Raw genomic sequence first — 24,135 nt, 5'->3', positions numbered from 1 at the left:
CCACAAGTAGATTTACCCGTTTCGGTTTGAGACCAAGCCAGATGCAAGGCTACAATCATAATAAACCATATGTTTCTTTTTCTATTTCTATTTACAAGCTCGCCTATTTACTGAGGAAGTCTACCTATATCTTACATCCTGAGACAAGACAGGCACCACTTCCGGCTCTTCGTCTTCCTTGTTGAGCATCTGCACCGTGATGGCGTATGCATAGAAAAGCAAGATCCCACCAGCAGTCACCACCCCGGCTTTTCGAAAGTATGCCAACACCTGTTCGGACTCCTTTGAGTCTTCCACCTTGACCTTCTTGAGGTATGCCTTTGTGTTGTCCAATTGGTGTTTTATTTGTGATTGGCTGTTGTATCTTTTAAACACTGGTGATGCCAGTCCATTGGATGCAAGTATCCTTCTGGATAACTGCACACTTCCTCTTGACACTTGAGCTATTCTAAACATGATGTAAATCTGGCGGTAACTTCTACTAAAGAGCAAATAAACAAACACCCAAGACTAAAAATATTCATTGTCAACTCCTCCAGGAAAAAAAAAAAACTATACAGCTATCCCGCACTACCAAATGCCACTACAAATAACTCTCAATATCCTCTAACGCAACCGGCTCATACTCGACATATTCAAAATCTTCGTCATTAGTAATCCAAAGCACATCATCTTCAATATATGCCCACGCTTTCCCTCCTTTCCCATTGGTGAGATTATACAATTGCCGCATATTTCTAAGGTGGCGCAAGTTGGATAGTTTCATGAGGATGCCGTTATTGAGACAATATTGTTCAACCACGTCCTTGAATGACGTGTGGAGTTGGTATGACAGCACCCCTTGCACATTGACCTGTGTCGATTCAAGAAAGAGTTGTGTGTATGTTGCATTAGCATGTCCATTGTAGTTTGGAAGGGGCGTATCTGGAAAGTCAGACTGGATGAGAAGTATGGCCTTGTTCAAGTACCAGCGCACCGTATCGGTACGATCCTTGGAGAAATAAGTATACCAGAACGAATAGAATGATGGAACGGATTCAGTGTTGGTGCTGTGCAAATCAATTAATGTGTGGATCCATGGATTGAGTATCTTAAATTGGACTAGTTTTGCATGGTCTGATTTGGTTAAGATTTTGGCTACATTTTGATAGCATTCAATTTTATGTTTTGCCTTGTCCAACTTCGTAAAGTCTATAGTTTCAAGATATGACACGGCCGATCTTGCAAATACTGAATATAATGATTTTGCTTGATCGGGCAAATATATTTTAAACACCCTCATCCAGTCGTCTAATCTAGTTAAATCTTCGCGGTTGGGCGACGACTTGCTAAACCAGAACGAGTCCTTATTTTCAAAATCAATACTATGTTTATACTTTTCGAAAACCTCAATCATAATTTTCTTGAATGGACCAGCTTCTTCAAACGAGTAGAATGAAATGAATTCCAAAAGGCCATGAGGATGTCGTCTTCGCTTATTCTTGAACGGATTCCACTCTTTAGTCAAGCTCGAAAATGCAGGCACGATAATCTCTCGAGGGAACATATCATTCATCACGGATGAGTTTAGACAAAAATTTCGCAAACTATTTATGCAGTCCACGGCTTCTTCTATTCTCACGTACAGTTTCATAAATTCCTCATCATCTTCACTGTCTAGCTCAGTGTCGCTGCTATCTGTTACCATTGTGGTTACACCATCAGCTATTTCAACAATCTTCCCTTTGCGTGCTCTAAAATGTAAGAATCGCTTTGCTGGATTGTAGATTTTCTTGTACAACTGCTCATCATATGTATGTGCTAGACTTTCATCTGGGTTTAATAGTTCAAAGAGTTCGCGTATTCTGCTGAGTCGCCTGTACATGGCTCCATTGGGAGCATAATCTGTAAACGCACCATAACATAGGTCAGGTGTCATATCTAGTAGTGTGAGGAATATTAACGGGGAAATAGGGTTTTTTACACAGGGTACAACAGTCAATGCTTCTAATAGTGGTAGAACTTCAGTTGGAGATATGTGTTCTTGGGAAATATGTGAAAGTACGTCTTGAACTGCTTTATTCAGGGTTATTTCCTCATTTATATGGGTAGCTTTTGATTCAAGCTCCGATAAGTTGTGTTCGAGGTATTGTTCTTGTTCAATGGTTTCTTTAAGTTTCGAAAATAGTGTGGATAACTCTGCATATTTTGCTTCTGCGTCCTGTAAATCGACATCATCTCCCAGGGCCAACTTATCAGAAACTTCTTTAAACTGTAGCGGAGCACTCAAGTTCAACTTCTCAAATCCTTGCACAAGATGAAAATACTTTTCAGCTAAGCTCTTTCGTTTTATGCTTGTCTCATCGTGAAACACAATCTCTTCCTCAGACACGTACTCTCGTTCATGGACTTTTTCTCTGATTCCACCCACACCTAGTCCCTTAGGTCGGAGTTTTGTTTCAATCGGTGCAGTTATCCCTTCTTGATTGGCCCCGAGCCCTTTGCCTTGCTGATATCCCATCTTGAATAATAGCTGGGCACCAATGCCGTATTTCTGATGATCCTGTGGGATGTCATTGGGTTGGATCATGGTGGGTACTGGCTGGGTGTCATCTGAATCACTCTCCAAATCGGAGTATTCATCGTGTATGGCGGACATCATACTTCCACCAGAGGTGGCACTTGTCTGCACTTTGTCATTCGTCTCTTTTCGGAAGAATAACGCATAGTTGGAGTTCATAGTAACACAGAGTTGATAAAGATAGTTACATAGAAACATTTCGCATTGATTTATTTGATTTTTTTTTTTATTTTATTTCTATAAAGTTGCAAAACTATTTAGTCAATTTAATCAAATCTAACAACTCCTTTTCCTTGCCTTCGTTAAACTCAGCTTCACCACTCTGTATATTCTCAAGTCCCTCAGTGATTATCTGGACGATACTTGGCAATTCCAACTCGAGATTGAACTCCTTAGGGATGAAATTGCCATATTTTGCCGTCCACTGTTTTCTCCGCTCTGTTTCCTCCAACTGTATTCTATACATGTCTTGATTGAGCAACTCGGTTAGCTTTTTGAGAAACTTCCTGGGGTATGTGTACTGTTCGTGGTATAGTTCTGACAAGTATTTTGTCTTGTAAATGTGGAGGAATTGCGTGTAGTGGAACGTCAACTCTTCGAGAATTTGCACATAAAGTCGTGTGGGCGTTTCCGCAGTTGATGGAATTGAACTGATTTGAAGTTTGTTTTCACATTCGGAAAGAAGAAGGATGAACTTAGGAAGTGCAGTGGTTTTGAAGGTTCGGTACGTTTGTAGTTCTTGTTGGAGTAGAGTTATCGTCGCTTCAATGGTTTCCGTGTGCAAGTACTTCTGTGACCGTTCTTCATTTTTGAGGATGATTTCATACACTGCATTTAATTCTTTAGCCACGTCAGGGAGTTCTCTCACATCTCCCTGTAGTACTTCAAGGTTTATGCCCGTGGTGTTTCCCTTGGATATTAGTTCAACTGCTTTCATGCATTGATCGTAGTGGTTAGTCAACATTTCCAAGATGGAGACAAGTTCATTTTCAAGGGCCTGGTTTTCTCGGAGGACAGTGCCGATGGTTGACTCCTTGCTTTGGATAGACTTGATCTCGACTTTGAGAGGGACGAGATTCTCGTACCTTTTTTTGATTTGACTGAATTGCTTATTCATCTTCATGTTGTACTCGAGGATATCCTCGAAATTGCCAAGAAGAGCCTTTCGCAACCTGCCACAATTGGATTTGTATATGTTGATATTCTGTTTGAGAAGGGCTATCGAGTCCATGGCTATAAAGTCGGCAAGTGACTTACCGTCCTCCTGCTCCTCTTCCTCTTTCTCCCTGAGTAAGAACAACGGCACCGTGGTACTGCGAAGTTGCGAGATTATCCCATCGAGTTTCTCCACGGCTGGATCCAACACACTGCCAAACTCCTCAAACACTGAATCCACTTTTGTCCTCACATGTCTTTTCAAAGATTCTGTGATCCGCAAAACTGTCTCGTGTTGTCGTGCAAGTGCATCGTAGAGAAACTCCACGGCATCCATTATATCTGGAAGGTGCACCGACAATTCATTCTGGGTGGAATGCAACGATGCTTGTGCGCTGGTGCATATCTTCTGGGCTCTCTCGAGTGTGTGTTGTGCTTCAGTGGACCATCGGAGTACTTCGTGTTGACTAATGGTCATAGTTAACCTTGATGGGGAAGAGTAGTAAAGGATATGTGGAGGTGGAGATGTGGAGGCGGAGGAGGAGGAGGAGGAACAGAAATGTATGCAGGAAATATCAAATTTTTTGCTTGTTGAAATTTACCAGCGACAACAACCACCACCGTTTAGATACAACAAGCTATACAATGAGCTCACCACTCAAGGCATTACATAGGGCTATCACGTCCAACGAGCCTCTAGTACTCCTCAAGATAGATGGGGATAATAAAGAGGTCACCGAGTCAATCAAGGACGCAACTCATGTCGAATTAGACAAAGAGACATATCCGTTAGACACTATCACTAATTTCTACAATGAAGACAAAAAACAGGATTTGCGAGCCGTGTTGTTCTGCTGGATCCACGACAAGTCATCTATTGTCGATTACAAAGATGCCTGTTCCGAGTTAGGCATTGCCGACTTTAAATTCTTGGTTAAAACTGAATTGACAACTTGGTTGAATGGGAACTCTGACTCCTGTACTTTTATCAAGGATGAAGATGTTTCAACCGCCACTTCCAAGCCTGACGAAGTTGTGAGTGAAAGCACAAAGAGAAAACTTGAAGATCCACAATTAGCCCGAATCGGCCAGTTTGAAATCGAATCTATCGATCACAATGCCGCCTTGCGTGGTTCGAAAAACATTGACTTTGGATACTTGGTATCTGACGCCAAAAAGTTCATTCATCAATTGAAACGATCAAAGACAGCCACACCAAAGTCTAAAGTAACATCCAACAAGAAACAACCGATTATTATTGTATCTCCAGCCACATCAGCCTTGTTATCCTTATCTAATATCAAAGAGTTTCTTGAAGATGGGAAATTCGTGGAACCAGTGCCTACAAATAGACCCACTGGTGGCTTAGTCACCATCCGTCATCCACCTTCTGACAAACTCATCTCTTCAGCATCGCAAATCATGGTGGTTGACAACGTCGACATGTTTAACAAGCCAGAATATTGGGACAGAGTGATCGCCATATTCACCACGGGTCAAGCCTGGCAGTTCTCCAAGTACAAATACTCCAAGCCGGAGGAATTATTCCAAAAGTACCATGGGTTCTACTTCGGATACCACGGTGAAGCATCTCCTCGACAAATCAAAGATTGGAACGTGAGTGAAATAAAAGTCGACAGAGACAAGCGGTTCAGAGACCGTATGATTGTCAGAGATTTCTGGGCGGATATAGATAAGATCTTGGTGAATCGCGGGTATGGAAAATAGGCGTGTGTGTGTATGTGTGTATTTCTATGTACAAGTTTACTTGAATTGTCGTTCTAGACTAATAAACATTTGATAAATTGCGTCTCCTGTCATGCTGGTGATTTTCCTGTCTGTTCTTGTTCGAATGGCGTAGGTGCCGTTGGCAATGTCCTTATCACCCACCATGATGATGTAGGAGTATCCCTTTTGAATGGCTTCTTTAATACGTAACCCTACAGTAGCGTCTCTCTTGTCGACATCAACGTAAAAGTGGTATCCAGTAATTGGGGCGATATCTTCACTGTTTAATATATCACCGGAAAGTTGTTTCTGCAAGGCTTCAGCATATTCATGATGGGAACTAGACACAGGGATGATCACCGCTTGTCTAGGATTTATCCAGAATGGCCAATTACCTTGGTAGTGATCAAGTAAAATAGCAAAGAATCGTTCAAGCGATCCAAATACGGCACGATGGACGAGAATTGGTCGATTGGTTCTGGTTCCATCCTGACTAATATACTTTAGTTCAAATCGACTAGGCAATTGGAAGTCTAATTGGATCGTACCTACTTGATGTTTCTTCTTGAATGCATCGGTCAACAAGACGTCAATCTTGGGACCATAAAAAGCACCATCACCTTCTCTAATCTCCCACTTGTCAGTAGTAGAGTTAAGCACGTTTTTCAATTGCTGCTCGGCAACATTCCATGTTTCGATATCACCCATGAACTTGTCTTCTGGACGAGTCGACAAATAAAACTCAATGTCATTCACGCCAATCCCAAACACACCATAGGTATCCTTGATCAAATTGATGGTATTCTTGATTTCTTGGTCGATTTGACTCAATTCACAAAAAATATGGCCGTCGTCTTGATGAAACCTTCTGACTCTGGTTAACCCAGACAACGCACCACTGGCTTCATTCCTGTGCAACGATGAGAAATCACTATACCTGATAGGCAACTCATTATAACTTCGTTCAAACTTGGCGAAAATCATACAGTGACCAGGACAATTCATCGGTTTCAAACCATACTCGTGAAACTCCTCTTCATGGACATGATGCAGACCACATGGTTCTACTGCAAGTTCGTCGTCACGGCTCTGGTCGTTACCTAACACTTTAAACATGTCCTCTTTGTAATTGTCCCAATGGCCTGATTGTTTCCACAATTTGGTCTTGTAGATTAACGGAGTGACCACTTCTTGGAACCCATACTTTGTCTGCTGGTTCTTCATGAACTGGATCAACTTGTTGAAGATTCTCGTTCCGTGTGGGAGGAAGAATATCGACCCAGGGGAAGTAGGGTCGGTGGTGTAGAGAAGTTGTTGTTGAGATAACGCATGGTTTGATTGGGTGGAGGAAATGGCTTCCTTTGGTTTATTATTGTCTTTTGGTTTGCTTGAGTATGTTCGTATTGGAATAGTCCTAGCTATCCTCAATTCACTCGCTATTGCTCTGGTGACATACATTGGATGAGCTGGTGAAGTGATGATACACCTGACTTGATTGAAATTTTTCAGATCTGCCGATTTTGCTCCGGCCAATGCGACATGCGACATGCGACATAATCAAACATCTTCTATTAATATACACTTATATAGACTACGCTTCCAGTTTGACTTCGGGAGTGACTGACTCAGGTTCAACTTTAGTTTCCTTCTCCTTCTTTTCCTTCTTTCCGTCTTTATGTTGGTAACTTACATACCTCACCTTGAATCCACTAAACGTCTTAAACTCTCGTGGTTTTTTGATCCATTTCCTTACTGGTTTGCCCAGCTTGTCCAAAGCGTAAAGACCACTGGTTATGCTATTCATAGTTAATCCAGAAGTGCTCAGCTCTTTTAATCCCTGGTTGATTTTGAATTGACTGATGGCGCCGCTGGTGCTGTTGCTACCACCACCAGGAACCAAATTGTTCAAACTGGCAGGATTGATCCTGCTGGCTGTCTCTTCTGGGGCAGGGGAGGACCGTTCCAGCGGGGAGAGGGAGTGGGAATGGCCGCCGGCTCGTCTTTCCTCAGCGGCGATTTTCTTGAGTCGTGATTTGGATATGGGAGTGGGGAAATCGGGAAGCTTGGAGAGGGTGCTGGCGGGCACCTTTAGTTTGACCCAGTATCTCTTTGGTGGTGCCATTTCACTATTATATTATATTATGTTATATTATATTACGTGTGTGTGGGGGGGTATTAGATGATATTACCAGGATTGATTGATGTTTATTGATTGATTGTTTGACTGTATGTTTGTATGTTTGTTTGTTTGTTTAAAGAGTTTAGTGGTTAACTATTTTGAACAGCCCAAAAAAAATTAACCAGTGGATCAAGCCACACACTACACACTACACACTACATCTCACCACCGCAGCAAACATAGACAATGTCACAACCACTAGCTGAACGCCGTTTCTCCTCCTTAGACATCCTCTCCAACTACCTCAAACTAGACATTCGAGCCTATCAAAGAACTTACGAAGGTGCATACACCAGAACAGCAATAGGATGTCTCTCCTTCTCTATCCTCATCATCAAGATGTTCAGTAAGGAGTTCCTCCCAGTGGGCACAGTCTACACCATGTACGGAACACTCCTTTACTTCCTAGGAGTATACCAGACTAATCGTGTTGATCGGTTCTACGTCCCTTCCAAACAAATGGAAATGTTCAAGACCGCAGGCGACACCGTGCTCATGCTCACGGTATTCAGTCTATGCAGTTATATCGCAGTATTAGCACTAATACTAAGAATTTAAGAGCTATATACAAGTACTATACTAGTGACCCTAACCCAAACATGATACATTGGGCTAACAATTGGAAACTCCAGAACGCAACTTTTTTCATCCGGGTCATTCGTTCTTCTTCGTCAGCAACATAATCGACAAAGTTATCATACACTTCTTCTGAAATATCATCCATAAGCAATGAGTCGTAGATTGTCCACGATCCACTGAAATCCTGGATATTCTTGACGATTCGGTTATGGATCTCAATAAACGTGTTTTTGCTGTTGATGTACGCGACAATCGGCCTGATTAAGGCATAATTGATGTATGAAAGTTCCGGAGTTTGGAATGGAACCGACGCTCTTACATTGTTCAACCTGATGGTTAAGTCCAAAACGAAATATTTCAGAATATCAGTGTAATCGTCCAGGGTCAATCTCGTATGTAAATCTGGGTGTTTTTCCATGACCTCGGGATTTTTGTACCTGGTGGCTTCCTTCTTGATTGAATCGGCAATGATTGACACAATCTCCTTCACGGTTAGTTCATCGCTATCTTGAGGCACCATCACATCACCAATCATATCCACTCGCCCGTTACTTATCCATCCAAACGGCCCTTCCAATCCAGTATTCAAATGATCAACATTCAATGCATCCACCCGCATTCGAGTGACCCGTTTCCACTTGGCAGTATCACCATCGATATAATCATTCAACCGCTGTTTCTTGTGAATGGTGAACAAGGAGTTATCGTAGGACCCACTCATGACATTGGCATTCAAGAAGTCATAAAACAACCAATGCTTGCGTAGTTTAGGTAATTCACAATTGTATATCGCCACATCAAACACCCGAAAGTTGTTGGGCTGTTTCAATGTGAATAACACGTCTTCCATTTTAAATTTGTCAAACTCGAAATCTCCCGGGTGGTATATGTTTTTATAATTTGTAGCATCATCATCGGGGTCCCAGTGAACATGAGTACGATCAACCACGCCTCGCATGCCCTTAACTTCCATGGTTTCGACAATTCCTGTTCCATTGACCCATTTATTGAATGAGAGTGAAACATTCACTTCCTCAATGGTCAAATCATACTGGGTGTAATTCCCATCGTCCTCAAACAAATCAACTTCTTCCTCCTTTAAACTCTGTTGATACGCCTCAGCTTGGGAACCCTTGACGAACCGCTGGATCTTCTTGGGACGACGACTAACGAAACATTTCCGAAAACTGATTTTCCCGTCTCTCCAACCAGGCACAATCGCTTCCTCGAAAGTCACCGTCAATTTTGAGTTCTTGGTGATGAACTCCCCCAATTTCCTCGCTACAAACTCCTGTGCAAAAACAGTGTTGGCTGTAAATATGATTATGGAAACAAATGTAGTGGTCGCAGCAAAGAAGAGGAATACGTTGCCGACGACGATCCACGAGAAGAATGCTGAATAGTCGTCGGTGTTGAATGGTCGGTTTGATTTTTTGAGGAGCCACTTGAGACGCACTTTTAGTCGGGAATAGATAGAATTGGCGTCTTCAAGAAGTTGTTCTTTTGTGGGAAGTTCATGTCTATTTACAGGGGATTCGCTTGGTGGCAGTATAATAGGAGGTGGTGGTGGAGGTGGTGGAGATAGTGGTGACGGTGGCGATGGTGGTTGTTTGCGTTGTAAGAGTCTAGGCGTGTAGGATATACTTCTTGGTAATGGCCTAATGGGATACCGTACAATATACCCTGGTATTCGTCTAGGCACCAAACCTATAAGTCGAGATCTAAGCATGGTTGATACTATCTAGACCAGTTCAATTCCTTATGTTAATATGGAATTATAAGTGTAAGTTGCTTTGCCGTTGCGATCTAAATCAGGGTGGGCTACGATGTATGGAACGTTTCTAAAAAAAAATTGAAAGCCCTTTACCTGCATATAAAAATTGGGGGTTTCCCGATGGTGGGGGTGGAGTATATGCCGCAAAAAGTGAATTTGATTAATTGTTATAATTCTTGTATATTCTTTGAAACAGAAAGATATTGGAAACCCTTGTAGATGGAAGAGTTGTAAAGAGTATGTGAAACATTTCTATATAGTAAAAGTGAATGAACCTGAAAAAATGGCTGAATCCACATTGAAATTTGCTCTCGTCTAGGCGGTACAAATCCGACTATTTACTTCTGCCTCTGCGGTTCAAATTCAGCAAGTCTCCAACTTTAAATTGAGTTTCTACTTGTGTCATAAGGTATGATGTTGTAGTTGTGGTGTTGAATGATAATAAATCAATCAAGTCTAATCCTGAGCTGGAACTAAATTTCTCTTACCAAAAGTCTAGAACTGTGAAGGGAATCGTCGAAATCAATAAAATCTGGGACGTTTATCTGTGATTTTATTAGGGCATATTATGACTTATTCGTCTTTTGAAACTCTATTGTATGTTTTTCAGTCAGTCTGAGTCATCATCGAGGATAACTTTTACTGGGATAAGTTTCAGCTCAAATTCACCTTTCCAAATGAATTTTGTGTCCCACACCATGAGTCATTATGAAATAGTAATCTTTGACTCCTGATGCTTATTGCTCGTAAACCATTGAAATTGAGCCCGATACATTTCTGAATCTCGCCGGCGATTATTCCTAACTTTGTGACGCATTTATAAAGCTCCCCACTAGTTACGACAATAAAATTAAGCGCCCGTGCATCGTATATGCCAAGAGGATTCCATAGATTTCACAAATCTATTTTATCTAAAGTGTTTTTTTTTGTCTTCAATATGAGTCACTAACATTCAGAGATAACACTGTTTGAACAATGTTTGGTGACTTTCGGTAATTGGCGGGGATTCCACGCCTCATTCCATTGTTTTATTGTTTTGTTGTGGTTCCGAACGGATCGAGAAAATAACATTTTTCAAGTCAAAGATCAAAATGACTAATCACGGCGAGTCAGTTTATCCACTATATAAACCTTGTCAATCAGCAGGAACTTTACATAGATTTGATAAACATTAACTAAACATGACTGAAAAATTCGGTAAACAATTCCGGGAAAAGTACTTCACCTCAATTGATCCAGAAGTATACCCTGTGAACCACGGATCCTGGGGACAAGCACCTGATCCTGTCATCCAAAAATTCAAACAAGCAAGTGGAGAACAGTACCACTACACCGACAAATTCTTCCATGACATCCGTGACAAGTACACCGACGCTTTGAAGCAATTAAGTGAAGTTGTCAATTGTGATTACCATAACTTGGCCCTTGTCGATAATGCCACCACGGGTGTCAATACCATTTTGAGAAGTTATCCATTCAAGAAAGGTGACAAGATTGTCATGCAATCCAATGTTTATGGTTCCTGTTACAACGTTGTTAAGTTCTTGAATTATAGATACGGCGTTGAGTACGTTGAAATTGAAGTAAACTATCCTATTTCCGATGATGAAATTTTACAAAAATTTGAAAAGGTGTTCAAAGAAGAGAAGCCTACTATGTGTTTATTCGATACTATTTCTTCCATGCCGGGAGTCATCTTCCCTTTCAAGCAATTGGTCAATTTATGTAAGAAATACGATGTGGTTTCGTTGATTGACGGTGCTCACGGTATCGGATGCATTCCACAAGACTTGTCAGAAATCGCCCCAGATTTCTATGTTAGCAACTTGCATAAGTGGTTCTTTGTCCCTACCGCTTGTGCATTAATGTACGTTGATGCCAAACAACACCATAAGATCCACACCATGCCAATCAGTCATTCTTATGTTCAAGATGATGTGAAATTATCCGAGGAACAAGAACTCAATCGTTTAATTGATAGATTTTCCTTTATTGGTGCCAAAAATTATGCATCTGTTAGTGTGATTTCTGATGCTATAAAGTTTAGAAACGAAGTGTGTGGTGGTGAAGAGACCATTTACAAATACTGTAATTCGTTAGCTAAGCAAGTTGGTGAAGTTATTTCCAAACAATGGGGTACTTCTTATTTAGATCAGGAAAACTTGATCAGTGCTATGGTCAATGTTGAAGTACCTTGTGAATCACTTGGAATTGACGTTGCTGCCATCAAGGCCAATTGGACTAGATTTGATCAAACCGTGTATACTCCATCTATTGATGTCCACAAGTCATTCATTCCTTGTGTTGTTCATAACGGGAAATTATACGCTAGATTCTCATGTCATGTGTACAACGAATTGAGCGACTATCAACACGCTGCTGATGTTTTAGTCAAGGTGATGAAAGATTCACTTGAATTGGAACCCTTGTTCAAGAAGTTAACCATTTAGGTTTCCATATTAATTTTTTAGATTAAGTTTACCTATATACGCAAGAATATAAACCGAAAACAAGAAATGAAATTTATGCAATAGACAACACCTGCTTAAAATCCACATTGGCCAGGGTATTGTCTGTCGGACAAAGGTTGTGGGAACAACTTGTAGTAAGTCAATCTTTGGAAATCCCATTCACCGGCACTTTCAGTCTTCCAATTCCAGAAGATCCACCCACCAACATGTTCAAATGCATCCAATTGAGCTTCAATATACTTACGGACATTAGTATTATAATCGCTTGGCCATTGACTAATGTCCAAGTATGGTTGACAGGAACCCATGTATGGAGATCCATCGTATTGACCTTCCCAACGAGCACCTCTATTGACACCATTCAACCATGGAGCACAATCAGTCAAGGCGGCAGACCATTCACCGGCAATGTTCCAATGGTACTCTTGCTTAGCCGAGGATCCCCAGCCACAAGCAACGGAGATATGTGCATTGATATCACGGGACAATTCACCAGCAGAGAAGACTTGGTAGTAGTGGTGATCAACGATAACATTGTCTTGACCAGATTCAACAGTCATGAAATCATTCCAGTATCCCGATGGCATAAATGCGTCATGAATAACCACTGGAGAGTTGGAAACATCACGCAAGTTGTTGTAACAGGTAGAATAGAAAGTCTTCAAGTAATCCATATCCATGTTAGGACCCAATGGTTCATTCAATAATTCAATACCAATGACAACATCAGAAAATTGGTCGGAACCATACTTGGAAAAGACATTGTTAAGTAAATTAATGGTGAATTGAGTGTTGTCACCATCTTGGAATTGAAGAGAATCTCTCAAACCAGAATTATCAAACCCGTTCTGGGATCCTGGTGCACCGTGTAAATCAATCCAAACACTCAAACCATACTTTCTACACCAACCAATTGCTTGGTCCAAGTATTCAACTTGACCTTGAACATAAGGATCACCTTCTAACAAATCAAAAGCCCAATACCCGATTGGGATTCTCACCATATTCAATCCCAATTCACTCATTTGTTTAAAATCATCTTCAATGTACCAAGATGACCAATGTTGATTTAATCTTTGAAGGGCCAAATCCTTTCCTAAAACCTCGGTGAAATGGTATTCATCAACTGGAACTTGCAGCTGGTCTCCGTTTGCACCAACCCAAGGTTGAAACAAGGATGGAGTAATGTAGGCTTCCAACACAAACCAACCTCCAAGATTAACCCCTCTCATTATATCATTGCCATAATCCCATCCACCACTTTTCTTGGTGAGCATTTTCAAATTATCATTCTTCAAAAGAAAGTCAGGGATAGCCAAGGCATTAACCAGGGATATTGCCACGGCTGCGATGGAAAGTAGTTTGGATAATTGCATGGGTGCAAAAAATTTTTACTATGAAAAAAAAATAGTTACTTTATTAAAACGAAAGAGTGGTTCTCTTTAATGCAGTGTGTACGGTATGTATGTACGTTAAAATCAAGCTATAGGGCGAACCGTGTCGTATTTGTAGTTGGTGTTGACGCTGTCGTGTCGGATAGTAACCTCTGGTAAGTTTACGAGGAAAAGGGAAAAATAAGAAAGAAAAGCTTGCAATTACTACCCAAGGTGGGGATTAGGGATATTTAAGAATATTTATAATAAAAAACCCACGAGTTGAAGTGAGAAAGCTGTAGTCATAAGCCTATGACGTATTATCCAGGTGTTAAAGTTGAGTTTGACAATTCATACTTTGTTGAACGGACAATACGAAAGGAGGGTTTTAAAAATAATTATGCACAATAGAAAAAAAAAGACTTTATTTTTTTATGCAGCATGTATAAATTTTGTTGGCGTCGCTGCAATTAATGTTTCAAATAGCCCAGCTTTTAATATCCCGCCCGTACATTTCTGTAGCAGGGTAAGTCCAGTGACTAATCACAGAGGGCAGGTCCTCAACCAGGGGTACCTACACTAGTGTACAGCAATCTACACCCATGTTTAGAAGACCCTGGCGGTAAATTTGTCTAGTGTCCGATTTCTTTTTTTTTTTTGCCCTTATCAACTGTCTTTATCCCCTAAATAATAATCACCACGGTAATATATTGTTTCAATTTTGTTTCACAATAGGACAAATTTAGAATTTCACCATATTAAACCTTATCTGCACGGTTTGATCCATGGGGCAAAACAACTATGCAAAAAATATTCCGTGATGGCTGGTGCCGAGATCGAAATTTAAAATTATTATATAACCACATGAGAAATGTGGTAACCTTAGACGCGACGTGTTTTCTAGATCCTACAGCACCGTAGAAAGAGCCTTGCTATCTAGTTCTAGATTCACATAGTTCAAACTGCCCTTTGTTACCTACTCCACATTGCGATGCTGTTTTCCCATTCTACAAAAACAATATATAATTGTTCTATGAAGGATGACTTTTAAAATTAGCCCCTTTTCCAGCTATGGCTTTTGAAGGGATAAACAATTCTCCCTGCCCGTCGTTGCTTTTGTTGCTGTCGGCGGTAGAATCTTTTTTTTTTTCTGTGTTGTTTACAATAGCTATTATTAGAAGGGAAAATATCCCAAACAATGAAATTCTGTATTGTTGATTGGAATTTTTCTCCTAGCCAGCATTGAATTTCAGTACTGTCTTTTTAGGTAACCATGTGTATCACCGTATTGTAAGGAGTGGAATGTGACGTGCAAGTGATACAAAATCAAAACCCAGCTTTTTTGTGCGATGAGATTAATGCAAGGAGGGGATGGAATGGAATGTACTAATTTTAAGGAGAGTAGCTGAAATTTGGTCGCATCCGCGACGGGTAGCAGTGATGTGCCCGATCGTACACTTGAATCTAGATTATGTAATTAGAGATCTCAATTTACTCTTCTGGGTATACTTCCCAATTGCACAAGAATGTGTGTGTGTATGTGTGTATGTGTGTATGTGTGAGAAAAGGAAATCTGTGAGACATGGCTGAATTCAGGCTTAGCCGCATCTAAGATTGCTTTTACAACCCTCATCTCCCCCGGTAACAATTCCCTAGGGGATGGAATTAGAATTATGAAATAGCCTACATGCTTTACCCCTTGATCGCAGCACAATGCCACTATTATTCAACTAGAATGATCCACGTTTTTGTACAACGTATAACTTCTAAGTAACATTTAGATACTTCCCGGCTGAACCGCTGCAAATTAGTTTAGTGCTGGATGTTTACATTCGTTATCATATGCAATAGCAATGTTCTATTTAAAGAACTAAACTTCGTCTTTTTCTGTATCTATTCGAAAAATAACGAAAGGGTCAAATACAATATAATAAATAACAATGGCGCAGTAGTGCAGTTTACGCGAAAGAATTATTTTTAACAACTAAAACGTGGGTAGAACTTCTTATCTTTTGGTTTCATTCGTTTATCTGGAGAGAACAAGGGAGAGTATTGCATCTCTGTGTATTCATTTAAGCTTTGGTTTAGTGCTATTCAGATCGTTTTAGAAAAGTTTGGGTAAAAGAGTATAAGTAATAGTTTTCTATTCTAACAGTGTTAGTCGGAAGGTTCGGGTAAGTTGAGAGATAGTTCCTATTCCGCAAATTTATACTCGTTTGCTCTCTAATTCCTCTTCGTCTAGCTAAAAGACAACATCAGCAAGTCCGTCTTCGGAGAATGCAGTGTCTAAAACAGATTTATAACTTTTTTAAACTAATTACATAGCCTCATAGTTAGTCGATTTCTTTTCGCATTCTAAGCAACCAGCATTTCCATATTTTGCAATGTATTTCCCATCCTAGAACTAACATATAATAACAATCCAAGTTGGGGTAGGATGAAGCTGTTTATGGTATAACGCACAAGCTAAAATGTTCGTAAGTTATTCCTTGACGTCAGTTGCAAAAAAAAAAAATAATTAATTTTCGCGTTGCAGCCACGGGTCTAGATTAAACTTTCAAAAAAAAATACTTCCATTTAATTTTAAAAAATAATATTTATGTATGCAGTTAATTTAGGTTGGAAAAATAAATGTTGCGAGTACTGACTTGAGCATACTTTAATCATGATTATACATCAATCGTATGATGCCACAAATTGGATAGATGGGTCAATTAATGATCGTAATTAACTTATTTAGGAAATAGTCTTTTTAAGCTGCATAAGTTTTATACCTTTTTGGAACTTTTCTTCAGAATTTCACAAGAAATATTAGTTTAATTACATGACACAACATGCATCGGTATTAACACTTGAAAGGAAATGTTAATTTGTCATTTAACTACTGATTCTAACCATTCCAATTAAGTAAATAATTCAAACAATTATACCATTCAACTAAATATATGACACAAGCAAAGGCGGCTGTGTAACAACAGTACAACATGAAGTTTTAACCCTTTCGCGTTGTTGAGACTTACGAATGTTCAAAACTTGCACGTTGGCGCACTTTGTTTTTTTGCCGAATCTAAGCTCTGATTAATATATACCAGATACAATTAGCAAATTTTGTATTCGTCGTGTGATGTTTGGTTAGTACAGCTTATTGCATCTGATATGTGTTTATTCTGTAGCCCGTCTTATATTTTTCGCAGCAACACTACACGTGATCAGGGTTCAAACCCTAAACTTTGATTTGCACAGCACTTTTTTTTTTTGTCCTTTACTCGCTGCATCTTGTGTGCGCAATATGATGAAAAAAAAACTTCGTGCTATCGAAACTATTGTATTCATTTTGGACCAACCAATACTAAGAATAGTCTGCTTAGCTTAATTTGATTATCTCTAGTTACATATCATTAAGAAACAATGTCTACTGAAACTGCTTTATCCTACGCCGCTTTGATCTTGGCCGATGCCGAAGTTGAAATCACTTCTGAAAAGTTATTAGCTTTAACCCAAAAGGCTAACGTTGAAGTTGAAGGTATCTGGGCTGATTTATTCGCCAAGGCTCTCGATGGTAAGGACTTGAAGGATTTCTTCTTCAACTTCTCCTCTGCCCCAGCTGCTGCTGCCCCAGGTGCTGCCGGTGCTGCTGCTGGTGGTGCTGCTGAAGAAGCTGCTGCTGAAGAAAAGGAAGAAGAAGCCAAGGAAGAATCTGACGATGATATGGGTTTCGGTTTATTCGATTAAACGCATAACCTGGTTATCTAGTTATATTACTTGTAATATTAGTTTAAGATTGGGCTTATTTTGGCTGTTGAAAATGGTTATTAGTCTAAATGTTATATTAATTTAAAAAGGTTTATGGATTTCGAATATACAAAAATAATAATAATAATAATTGAAAATGTAGTAGTAGTAGTGTAGAACTATTAGCTGCAAGCAGCGAGCAATGAGCAGTCGGTTTTGAACTTTATGGAGAATAGACAGGTATCTGACGTAGAGAAGCGTATTATACACACTGCAATCTCCTTGTTAGTACTCGTACAAGAAAAACATTGAAATGCTCCTACTGAAAACCTACAGGTAATACTCTTAAATAGACATCACATTAATATGATAAACCCAGAACATACAAAAGTAATGAGGCAAGTTCATCTCTAAAAACAATAACAAAAAAGCTAGTGAAGGTATAATACACAATGTAGATAAAACCACAATAATTTACAGATCCCTTTCTTATATTTATAATTGATACATGCAAATATATTAAAATGGATGTTTTATTTCTTATTATTATTTATAAAGACCTCCCCACCTCATCATGATAAACTATTTGTGATTAGCTTATTTCTTAGCCTTTTCAGCTTCAGCTTCAGCCTTTTCTCTGGCTCTCTTTTCTCTGATACCCTTGTACTTCTTGTCGTTTCTGGCCAATCTCAAGGTTCTGTAAGCAGTTTCTTCTGGAACTTCAACGGCTCTGACACCAGATTCAATAGCTGGTTGAGCAATTGGGAAGGTGGCAGCGGTGGAAACTTGTTCGAAACCAGCAACTTCAGCAGCCTTGGTCTTCTTGTCAAAGATAACTAACTTAGACTTGTATTCTTGTAATCTGGCAACGTTGGCATCGAAGGTTTCTTGAGACTTGTTTTGTCTTCTGTGATCAACGGAGATACCAATGGTTCTGGCGTATTTAGCGGTTAAACCAACAGCCTTGATTTCGGCTAAGGTGAAACCTCTACCAGCTCTGACCTTTCTGTTGTACTTGACAGTTGGGGCTCTGACAACTGGTCTTAAAGAATCGATTGGCTTTGGAGCAACCTTGGCAGCCTTGGATAATCTGGCTTGTCTTCTAGAAGCCTTCTTACCAGCTTGGTCAAAGTGGACTCTGACTCTTTCTTGCCAGTGCTTTCTGAAGTGGTTCTTCAATAATGGTAAGTTCTTTGAGATAGCCATGGTTAATGTTTCTTACTGGTCTAAAAGAAGTATAGAATGGGAACCTTTTTTTTAACAAAAAAGAATTTTCAAATGAAGCCTGTAAAAAATTTTCGCCTGTACAGAAACACAGCGAAACTGAGTGAGTGCGGGTTGAAGTTTTGTTGGTGAGAAAGTTCGCACTGGCGTATGCAGCGACTGAATCTGTAAAATTATTTACAGTTTGTTTCGAAAAAAACTAGTCACAGGAGTCACGTGTGACAAGTGAGTAATTCTCAGAACAGTAGCGTAAAATTTTGTTTTTCGAAAACATGTTGCCCTGAAACATTGCTGTGCGCGCGTAGAACCCAAACCAGTTTACAGGTTACATTGCAAGTTTCTTACAGGTTATCTTGCACTACACAGGAGAGCTCTCTCCCATAGTTAACAATCTTAACTATGGGGAGAGGGAAAAACTTCGCACTAACAATTTTTTTTCACCCTACCAATTCTCACAATCTTACCAAAATTGTTTAAGAAAATTTTTTTTTTCTATTTCTTCAAGTTAGAATTTATATAGTTAGCAAGCACAACATGTCTACCCAATCTGTTCAAGTATGTAATGAATACCACAGGGATATCAAACGAGGAACACATGAAGACTATACAGATAAGCGAATCATCACGGAATGAGCCAAATCAAAGAAGAATGATTGAACTTTACAACATGAAAAATGAAGTAAAACTACCATGCAATCATTAAGTACACAACTACATGCAAGTAAATCTGATACAATACAAGAATACAAACAAACCAATTATATGAACCACATTATGAAAGTTCTGACAACGGGCTATCAAATCTTGACTTAACTCATGAGTTGAATTCGTATATAATTGAACTGAATATAGTAGTTCAGATCGTATGCCATGCAGCCAGAACCACACGAGAGAAACACTTTCCAACATCTCATCAGTCTTGTTCCAATCCCTTACATATTTCAAAACACTAGTACTAACAACTTTTCTAGACTTTTGGTAAGAAGAAGACCGCTACTGCCGTTGCCCACGTTAAGGCCGGTAAGGGTTTAATCAAGATTAACGGTTCCCCAATCACCTTAGTCCAACCAGAAATCTTAAGATTCAAAGTTTACGAACCATTAACTTTAGTTGGTTTAGACAAATTCCAAGGTATTGACATCAGAGTTAAGGTCACCGGTGGTGGTCACGTTTCTCAAGTTTACGCCATTAGACAAGCCATTGCTAAGGGTTTAGTCGCTTACCACCAAAAGTTCGTTGACGAAGCTTCTAAGAACGAATTAAAGAAGATCTTTGCTTCTTACGACAAGACCTTGTTGGTTGCTGACTCCAGAAGAATGGAACCAAAGAAGTTCGGTGGTCGTGGTGCCAGAGCCAGATTCCAAAAATCTTACCGTTAAGGAAATTATACATATTATTTGTCACATTTACCACCATCTACCATTCCCCAACTTGTTACATTAGTAAGAAAAATTAAATACATAGTTACAAGAGTCTATATTAGGTATTAATATTTTCTATTTAACTTTTTAATACATCAAAAATCGGATAATCAGAATGATAGTAAATGACTATAGTTCTAACAAATCCCTCTATTATTCGCACTCCACAAAAAATAAGGACAGGTAAAAAAAATGTAGTTAACACCTTTTTTAGCTCAACTTTATTAAAAAAACATGTTTTATAATGTTTTATTAACTCTAGGTAGCAAAAGCAGATGATTAAAAAAAAAAAGAAAAGGGGCGAGCTGGGAATTGAACCCAGGGCCTCTCGCATGCTTGTAGTAAATCAACTTGTTTCCAAGTCGTCGCCCAAAGCGAGAATCATACCACTAGACCACACGCCCAATTGTTGTGAAACTTCGATCCAAGTTTCACTTCTACATGTATGAAATACAAAACGTTTTATCCTTAAACTTGCCAGTACTCTGGTTAATACAAAGGTATGTGCTTACTTCTATATACCAAGACAATTATAAGTCGTAGTGCTGGGCAATAATAAGGCTTGGTTGAAAGTCTTTGTGGCCGATATACTCTACCCTAATTTTGGCAGCACTACGCACAATTTTTTGTAGAACGGAAATAATATTACAATCAACGTTTCGGACACCAGGTTTACAACCAACTGTGCACAGTTTCAAATCATACCTTTACGTTCTTTCTTTTTTTCCACACAGCATTAATTCTCTGCAATGGTATGGATCAATGGTTGTCCCCAGTTTCTGATAGATTCCCCCATAACACATGAAGATATCATCCAAATCATTCATATCCCCCACACACCACTTGTTACCATTCTAACACCTACCAGTGTATATATATTCCATCAATTCACATTACTTCCCTTAACATCACATGTCAGATCTCCAACAAGTATAGAGAACAATGGTAAGAATCTAGAACTTAAGGTAAAACACGTAAGTGTCAACACTAGCAAATTTCAGAAATTAAACACCGTTAATTTATTCATTCAAACCGATTCAAACTACTTGATTATATATCAATGTCAAATTAATTATTCCAAGTCTTTATATGAGGTACATAATTCCAATAACGAGCTAATTCAAACTGGATTACCTTTGAGTGATACATCGCTTAAGTTTTCCTTATCTGGGTTAATAAAATCAGCAACAAAATCAATTATTCATGGTAACGAAGAGTCCCTAGTTAATCTTGAGAATATTGAAAGCATAAATAATGCCAGTTTAGAAGACGAATTGGGTAATTCTGCAATTGAGTTCGTCAAGATTTCCATTTTTAAGATTTTGAAAATTGGGATCAAATTACAAAACTTTTGGCTACAACAAAACTCCCACTATTTGATAATATTCAACAATAACAACACTGATTCTGAAGATAAAACTGAAGATTCTCGATTCCAAGTGGTCAATATATTCAACTTCAAAACTGATTTATTTCAGTCAAGTGAATTCAGCTGGTATAAACAAAACTCCAAAATTACTTATATAAAATTCAATGTATTTTTCAACTATTTCCTTTTTGTTAATAGAAGGAATGAATTATGGATTATGGAATTTGATAAAGAAAATAAAGAAATAACAACCAAGGGTCACAAATTGCTTATCTTTGAAGAAGAAGAAGAATTGACCAATATTCAATTCTGGTTTAATCCTCAATGTCAATTAATAATCATCCGAGTTAATCATGAATTGAGGATGTATAAAATGGAGCAAAATACAATTGAACTCTTAAAAGTTCTAGATGAAAACGCGAGCCCTAATTTGGTGATCAATTGGTCTCCTTGTGGTGCTTACTTTGTCATTACAAATCCAAATACAGGATATTGGAAGCTATGTTCAAAATTTGGAAATGTTACCTTCAATAGTGAAGAAACTTTACAAGAATTGGATGATCATCCGGAAGAAAATCGAAAGTTTTTAAAAGCATCAATTATATCTATTTCCGGAAATGCCATGAACTTGTATCTTTTGAGTCATGACAAGTCAAAGCTTTTCTTTATCAATCTAGTAAGAATTATCAGTGATGCGCAGCGTGGATTACTTTATGACAATGAATATATCAGCATAATTCAAAATAACCGAAACTTGATTAGATTCCCAATATTGCCTAAATTTAAGAAGTTCTTATCGAATCAAGAAATTTACAACGGCAACATCAACAAATCGATTAAAAGTGCTACAGGGAAATTTAGCCTTGCTCGGAATGATTTCAATCAAATTTCCATATCATATGGTGATTGCTTAAGTGTGTCTACGCCTTATTGTTCTGGTGATGATAAGATCAACCACATACTTTGGTTTAACTTCAAGAGTTATTTCGCCGAATCCATGAATATAGTGAAGCATTTTTGGTTTAAGGATTATTTACTAGTGGTTAACCGGAAATCTAAACATGCATTTACTGATGATGATAATCCAAATAGTGTCGATTCAAATGATCATTTGGTTGATGAATTTATTGTGTTTGATACCTCGTCAACTAGATATGGTATGGGTGGAGAAGATATCAGTTTTAATAGTGATTCATTGCTTTGGAAGTATGACTTTAAAACCACGTTTGTTGATATTCAGATTGGTACAGATGTTCAGGATAAACAAACATGTCATGTTGTTATCGTTACTAGTGACTATCGATTAATTGTTCTTGATTTAACTATGGATAAAACAATAACCATCAAGAATGACGAAACTAAATTCTACAAGATTTTTATCAGTGTCCGGAAAACAATCTTGTTATCTTCCATAAAGAATAAGGTTAATTTGGATGATGTTATTCAAACAAGTATGGTCAACAATCGTCATTTCTTGTTTTTATTGGATACTGGTGATTTATACCTTTTGAAAAACCAACAGCTGAATAGACAAGGGTCAGTTATCAGTAATAGCTCTATGCATTCAGGAGGAAGCACAGGGGGGAATAACTTGTATGATTTGATTAAATTGAATGTTAATATTGAATTTTTCAAATTTAAAACAATTAGATTTAACAAATCTTCAATTATTGATTTCATATATTTATTCAACAGTGAACATATCTTGATTTATGATATTAATGAATTGATTGACAAGTCATATGATAAAAGTATCCAGACAGCACCTCAGACTAGAGATATGCTTATAGGTGACGACTACGATGATGAACTTCATCCAATACTAATAGAAAGTCAAGGAATGCATCCGATTAAGTTGGATTCAATTCTTGAAATTGGCCAAGACACGTATAAGTCCCTTGATTTGATTGGTTTGGAGAGTTTTGCTATATACAAGCAAACGACAGGAGGATTACTTATTAAGAATAGAGTGGCTCATAAATTAATCCTTAACAATTTTATTGAATTTGATTTACTTCATAAGGGAGATTTAGAAAGTTCGTTTTATAAATACAAACAATTTAAGAATTTCCATTACTGTCTTGAATTATTATTGTTTAAGAACTTAACTTTGAATCAGTCCTTGAAAAGGTTATGTCAATTGATCGAATTTACTGATAATGCTGAATACATTTATATAAACTGTTTAAGAAAGATCGAAGCTGATTATTGGCCGAGATTCTTCGATGTGTTAGAAACAACTCCAGTCAAATTCATGAATAGGTTGATTGAAATTGATAATGTTGAATTGTGTTACAATTACTTGATCATTTATCTCAATTACAAGACCGAAGACGAAACCAAAAAGGATCAGTTGAATTCAGATGATATTCAAGTCATTCTCAAGATTATTAAAATGTTGGATAAATCTGGGAGATGGGATTGGTGTTTTGAATTATGTAGATTTATAAAACTATTAGAACCAACTGGGAACCTCCTTGTTAAAATACAGCAAGAGCTTTCTCAGTAGACGAAGCCATATATTATATAGACAACTGTCATAGAACGAAATTTTTTTGATTATACAATAT

The 24,135-nt window shown here is 38.5% G+C and overlaps 14 protein-coding genes across 14 annotated transcripts; 6 read left to right on the top strand and 8 right to left on the bottom strand. All coding sequences in view use genetic code 12, as the record gives it.

The window, feature by feature from the left end:
- Positions 1-73: 73 nt before the first annotated feature.
- SPAPADRAFT_57874 (uncharacterized protein) lies at positions 74-498 on the bottom strand (the record flags this gene model as incomplete). Its single annotated transcript, XM_007372153.1, has 1 exon — positions 74-498. The coding sequence occupies one exon, from the start codon at positions 454-456 to the stop codon at positions 121-123; it is 336 nt and encodes a 111-aa protein (XP_007372215.1).
- A 54-nt stretch (positions 499-552) lies between these two features.
- On the bottom strand, positions 553-1,814 carry SPAPADRAFT_57873 (mRNA splicing protein; the record flags this gene model as incomplete). The annotated part of the gene is made up of 1 exon (XM_007372152.1): positions 553-1,814. One exon carries the CDS (start codon positions 1,685-1,687, stop codon positions 584-586), a length of 1,104 nt encoding a protein of 367 aa, XP_007372214.1.
- A 999-nt stretch (positions 1,815-2,813) lies between these two features.
- On the bottom strand, positions 2,814-4,193 carry SPAPADRAFT_131523 (protein kinase regulatory subunit; the record flags this gene model as incomplete). Its single annotated transcript, XM_007372151.1, has 1 exon — positions 2,814-4,193. The coding sequence occupies one exon, from the start codon at positions 4,191-4,193 to the stop codon at positions 2,814-2,816; it is 1,380 nt and encodes a 459-aa protein (XP_007372213.1).
- A 141-nt stretch (positions 4,194-4,334) lies between these two features.
- On the bottom strand, positions 4,335-6,919 carry MST1 (threonine--tRNA ligase; the record flags this gene model as incomplete). Its single annotated transcript, XM_007372149.1, has 1 exon — positions 4,335-6,919. The coding sequence occupies one exon, from the start codon at positions 6,899-6,901 to the stop codon at positions 5,480-5,482; it is 1,422 nt and encodes a 473-aa protein (XP_007372211.1).
- Positions 4,361-5,443, top strand: CDC73 (Cdc73p; the record flags this gene model as incomplete). Its single annotated transcript, XM_007372150.1, has 1 exon — positions 4,361-5,443. One exon carries the CDS (start codon positions 4,361-4,363, stop codon positions 5,441-5,443), a length of 1,083 nt encoding a protein of 360 aa, XP_007372212.1.
- A 75-nt stretch (positions 6,920-6,994) lies between the features above and the next one.
- On the bottom strand, positions 6,995-7,689 carry SPAPADRAFT_57870 (uncharacterized protein; the record flags this gene model as incomplete). The annotated part of the gene is made up of 1 exon (XM_007372148.1): positions 6,995-7,689. The coding sequence occupies one exon, from the start codon at positions 7,563-7,565 to the stop codon at positions 7,035-7,037; it is 531 nt and encodes a 176-aa protein (XP_007372210.1).
- A 39-nt stretch (positions 7,690-7,728) lies between these two features.
- SPAPADRAFT_145281 (uncharacterized protein) lies at positions 7,729-10,747 on the top strand (the record flags this gene model as incomplete). Its single annotated transcript, XM_007372146.1, has 1 exon — positions 7,729-10,747. The coding sequence occupies one exon, from the start codon at positions 7,809-7,811 to the stop codon at positions 8,178-8,180; it is 372 nt and encodes a 123-aa protein (XP_007372208.1).
- On the bottom strand, positions 7,746-10,746 carry SPAPADRAFT_57869 (uncharacterized protein; the record flags this gene model as incomplete). The annotated part of the gene is made up of 1 exon (XM_007372147.1): positions 7,746-10,746. One exon carries the CDS (start codon positions 9,172-9,174, stop codon positions 8,197-8,199), a length of 978 nt encoding a protein of 325 aa, XP_007372209.1.
- A 334-nt stretch (positions 10,748-11,081) lies between the features above and the next one.
- XOG1 (glucan 1,3-beta-glucosidase) lies at positions 11,082-14,087 on the bottom strand (the record flags this gene model as incomplete). The annotated part of the gene is made up of 1 exon (XM_007372144.1): positions 11,082-14,087. One exon carries the CDS (start codon positions 13,820-13,822, stop codon positions 12,521-12,523), a length of 1,302 nt encoding a protein of 433 aa, XP_007372206.1.
- Positions 11,157-12,425, top strand: SPAPADRAFT_53204 (uncharacterized protein; the record flags this gene model as incomplete). The annotated part of the gene is made up of 1 exon (XM_007372145.1): positions 11,157-12,425. The coding sequence occupies one exon, from the start codon at positions 11,157-11,159 to the stop codon at positions 12,423-12,425; it is 1,269 nt and encodes a 422-aa protein (XP_007372207.1).
- Positions 14,088-17,160: 3,073 nt separating the features above from the next.
- On the top strand, positions 17,161-17,682 carry RPP1A (ribosomal protein P1; the record flags this gene model as incomplete). Its single annotated transcript, XM_007372143.1, has 1 exon — positions 17,161-17,682. One exon carries the CDS (start codon positions 17,228-17,230, stop codon positions 17,549-17,551), a length of 324 nt encoding a protein of 107 aa, XP_007372205.1.
- Positions 17,683-18,778, bottom strand: RPL13 (60S ribosomal protein eL13; the record flags this gene model as incomplete). The annotated part of the gene is made up of 1 exon (XM_007372142.1): positions 17,683-18,778. The coding sequence occupies one exon, from the start codon at positions 18,755-18,757 to the stop codon at positions 18,149-18,151; it is 609 nt and encodes a 202-aa protein (XP_007372204.1).
- Positions 18,779-19,292: 514 nt separating this feature from the next.
- RPS16A (40S ribosomal protein uS9) lies at positions 19,293-20,362 on the top strand (the record flags this gene model as incomplete). The annotated part of the gene is made up of 2 exons (XM_007372141.1): positions 19,293-19,330; positions 19,747-20,362. The coding sequence occupies 2 exons, from the start codon at positions 19,310-19,312 to the stop codon at positions 20,152-20,154; spliced, it is 429 nt and encodes a 142-aa protein (XP_007372203.1).
- Positions 20,363-20,945: 583 nt separating this feature from the next.
- Positions 20,946-24,074, top strand: RIC1 (Ric1p; the record flags this gene model as incomplete). Its single annotated transcript, XM_007372140.1, has 1 exon — positions 20,946-24,074. One exon carries the CDS (start codon positions 20,946-20,948, stop codon positions 24,072-24,074), a length of 3,129 nt encoding a protein of 1,042 aa, XP_007372202.1.
- Between the last annotated feature and the right edge of the window lie 61 nt (positions 24,075-24,135).

This window comes from Spathaspora passalidarum (genome assembly GCF_000223485.1).
Source record: "Spathaspora passalidarum NRRL Y-27907 unplaced genomic scaffold SPAPAscaffold_1, whole genome shotgun sequence".
NCBI lineage: Eukaryota > Fungi > Ascomycota > Pichiomycetes > Serinales > Debaryomycetaceae > Spathaspora > Spathaspora passalidarum.
The sequence above is the reverse complement of the archived record's forward strand: the minus strand, read 5'-3'. Positions and strand labels throughout refer to the sequence as shown.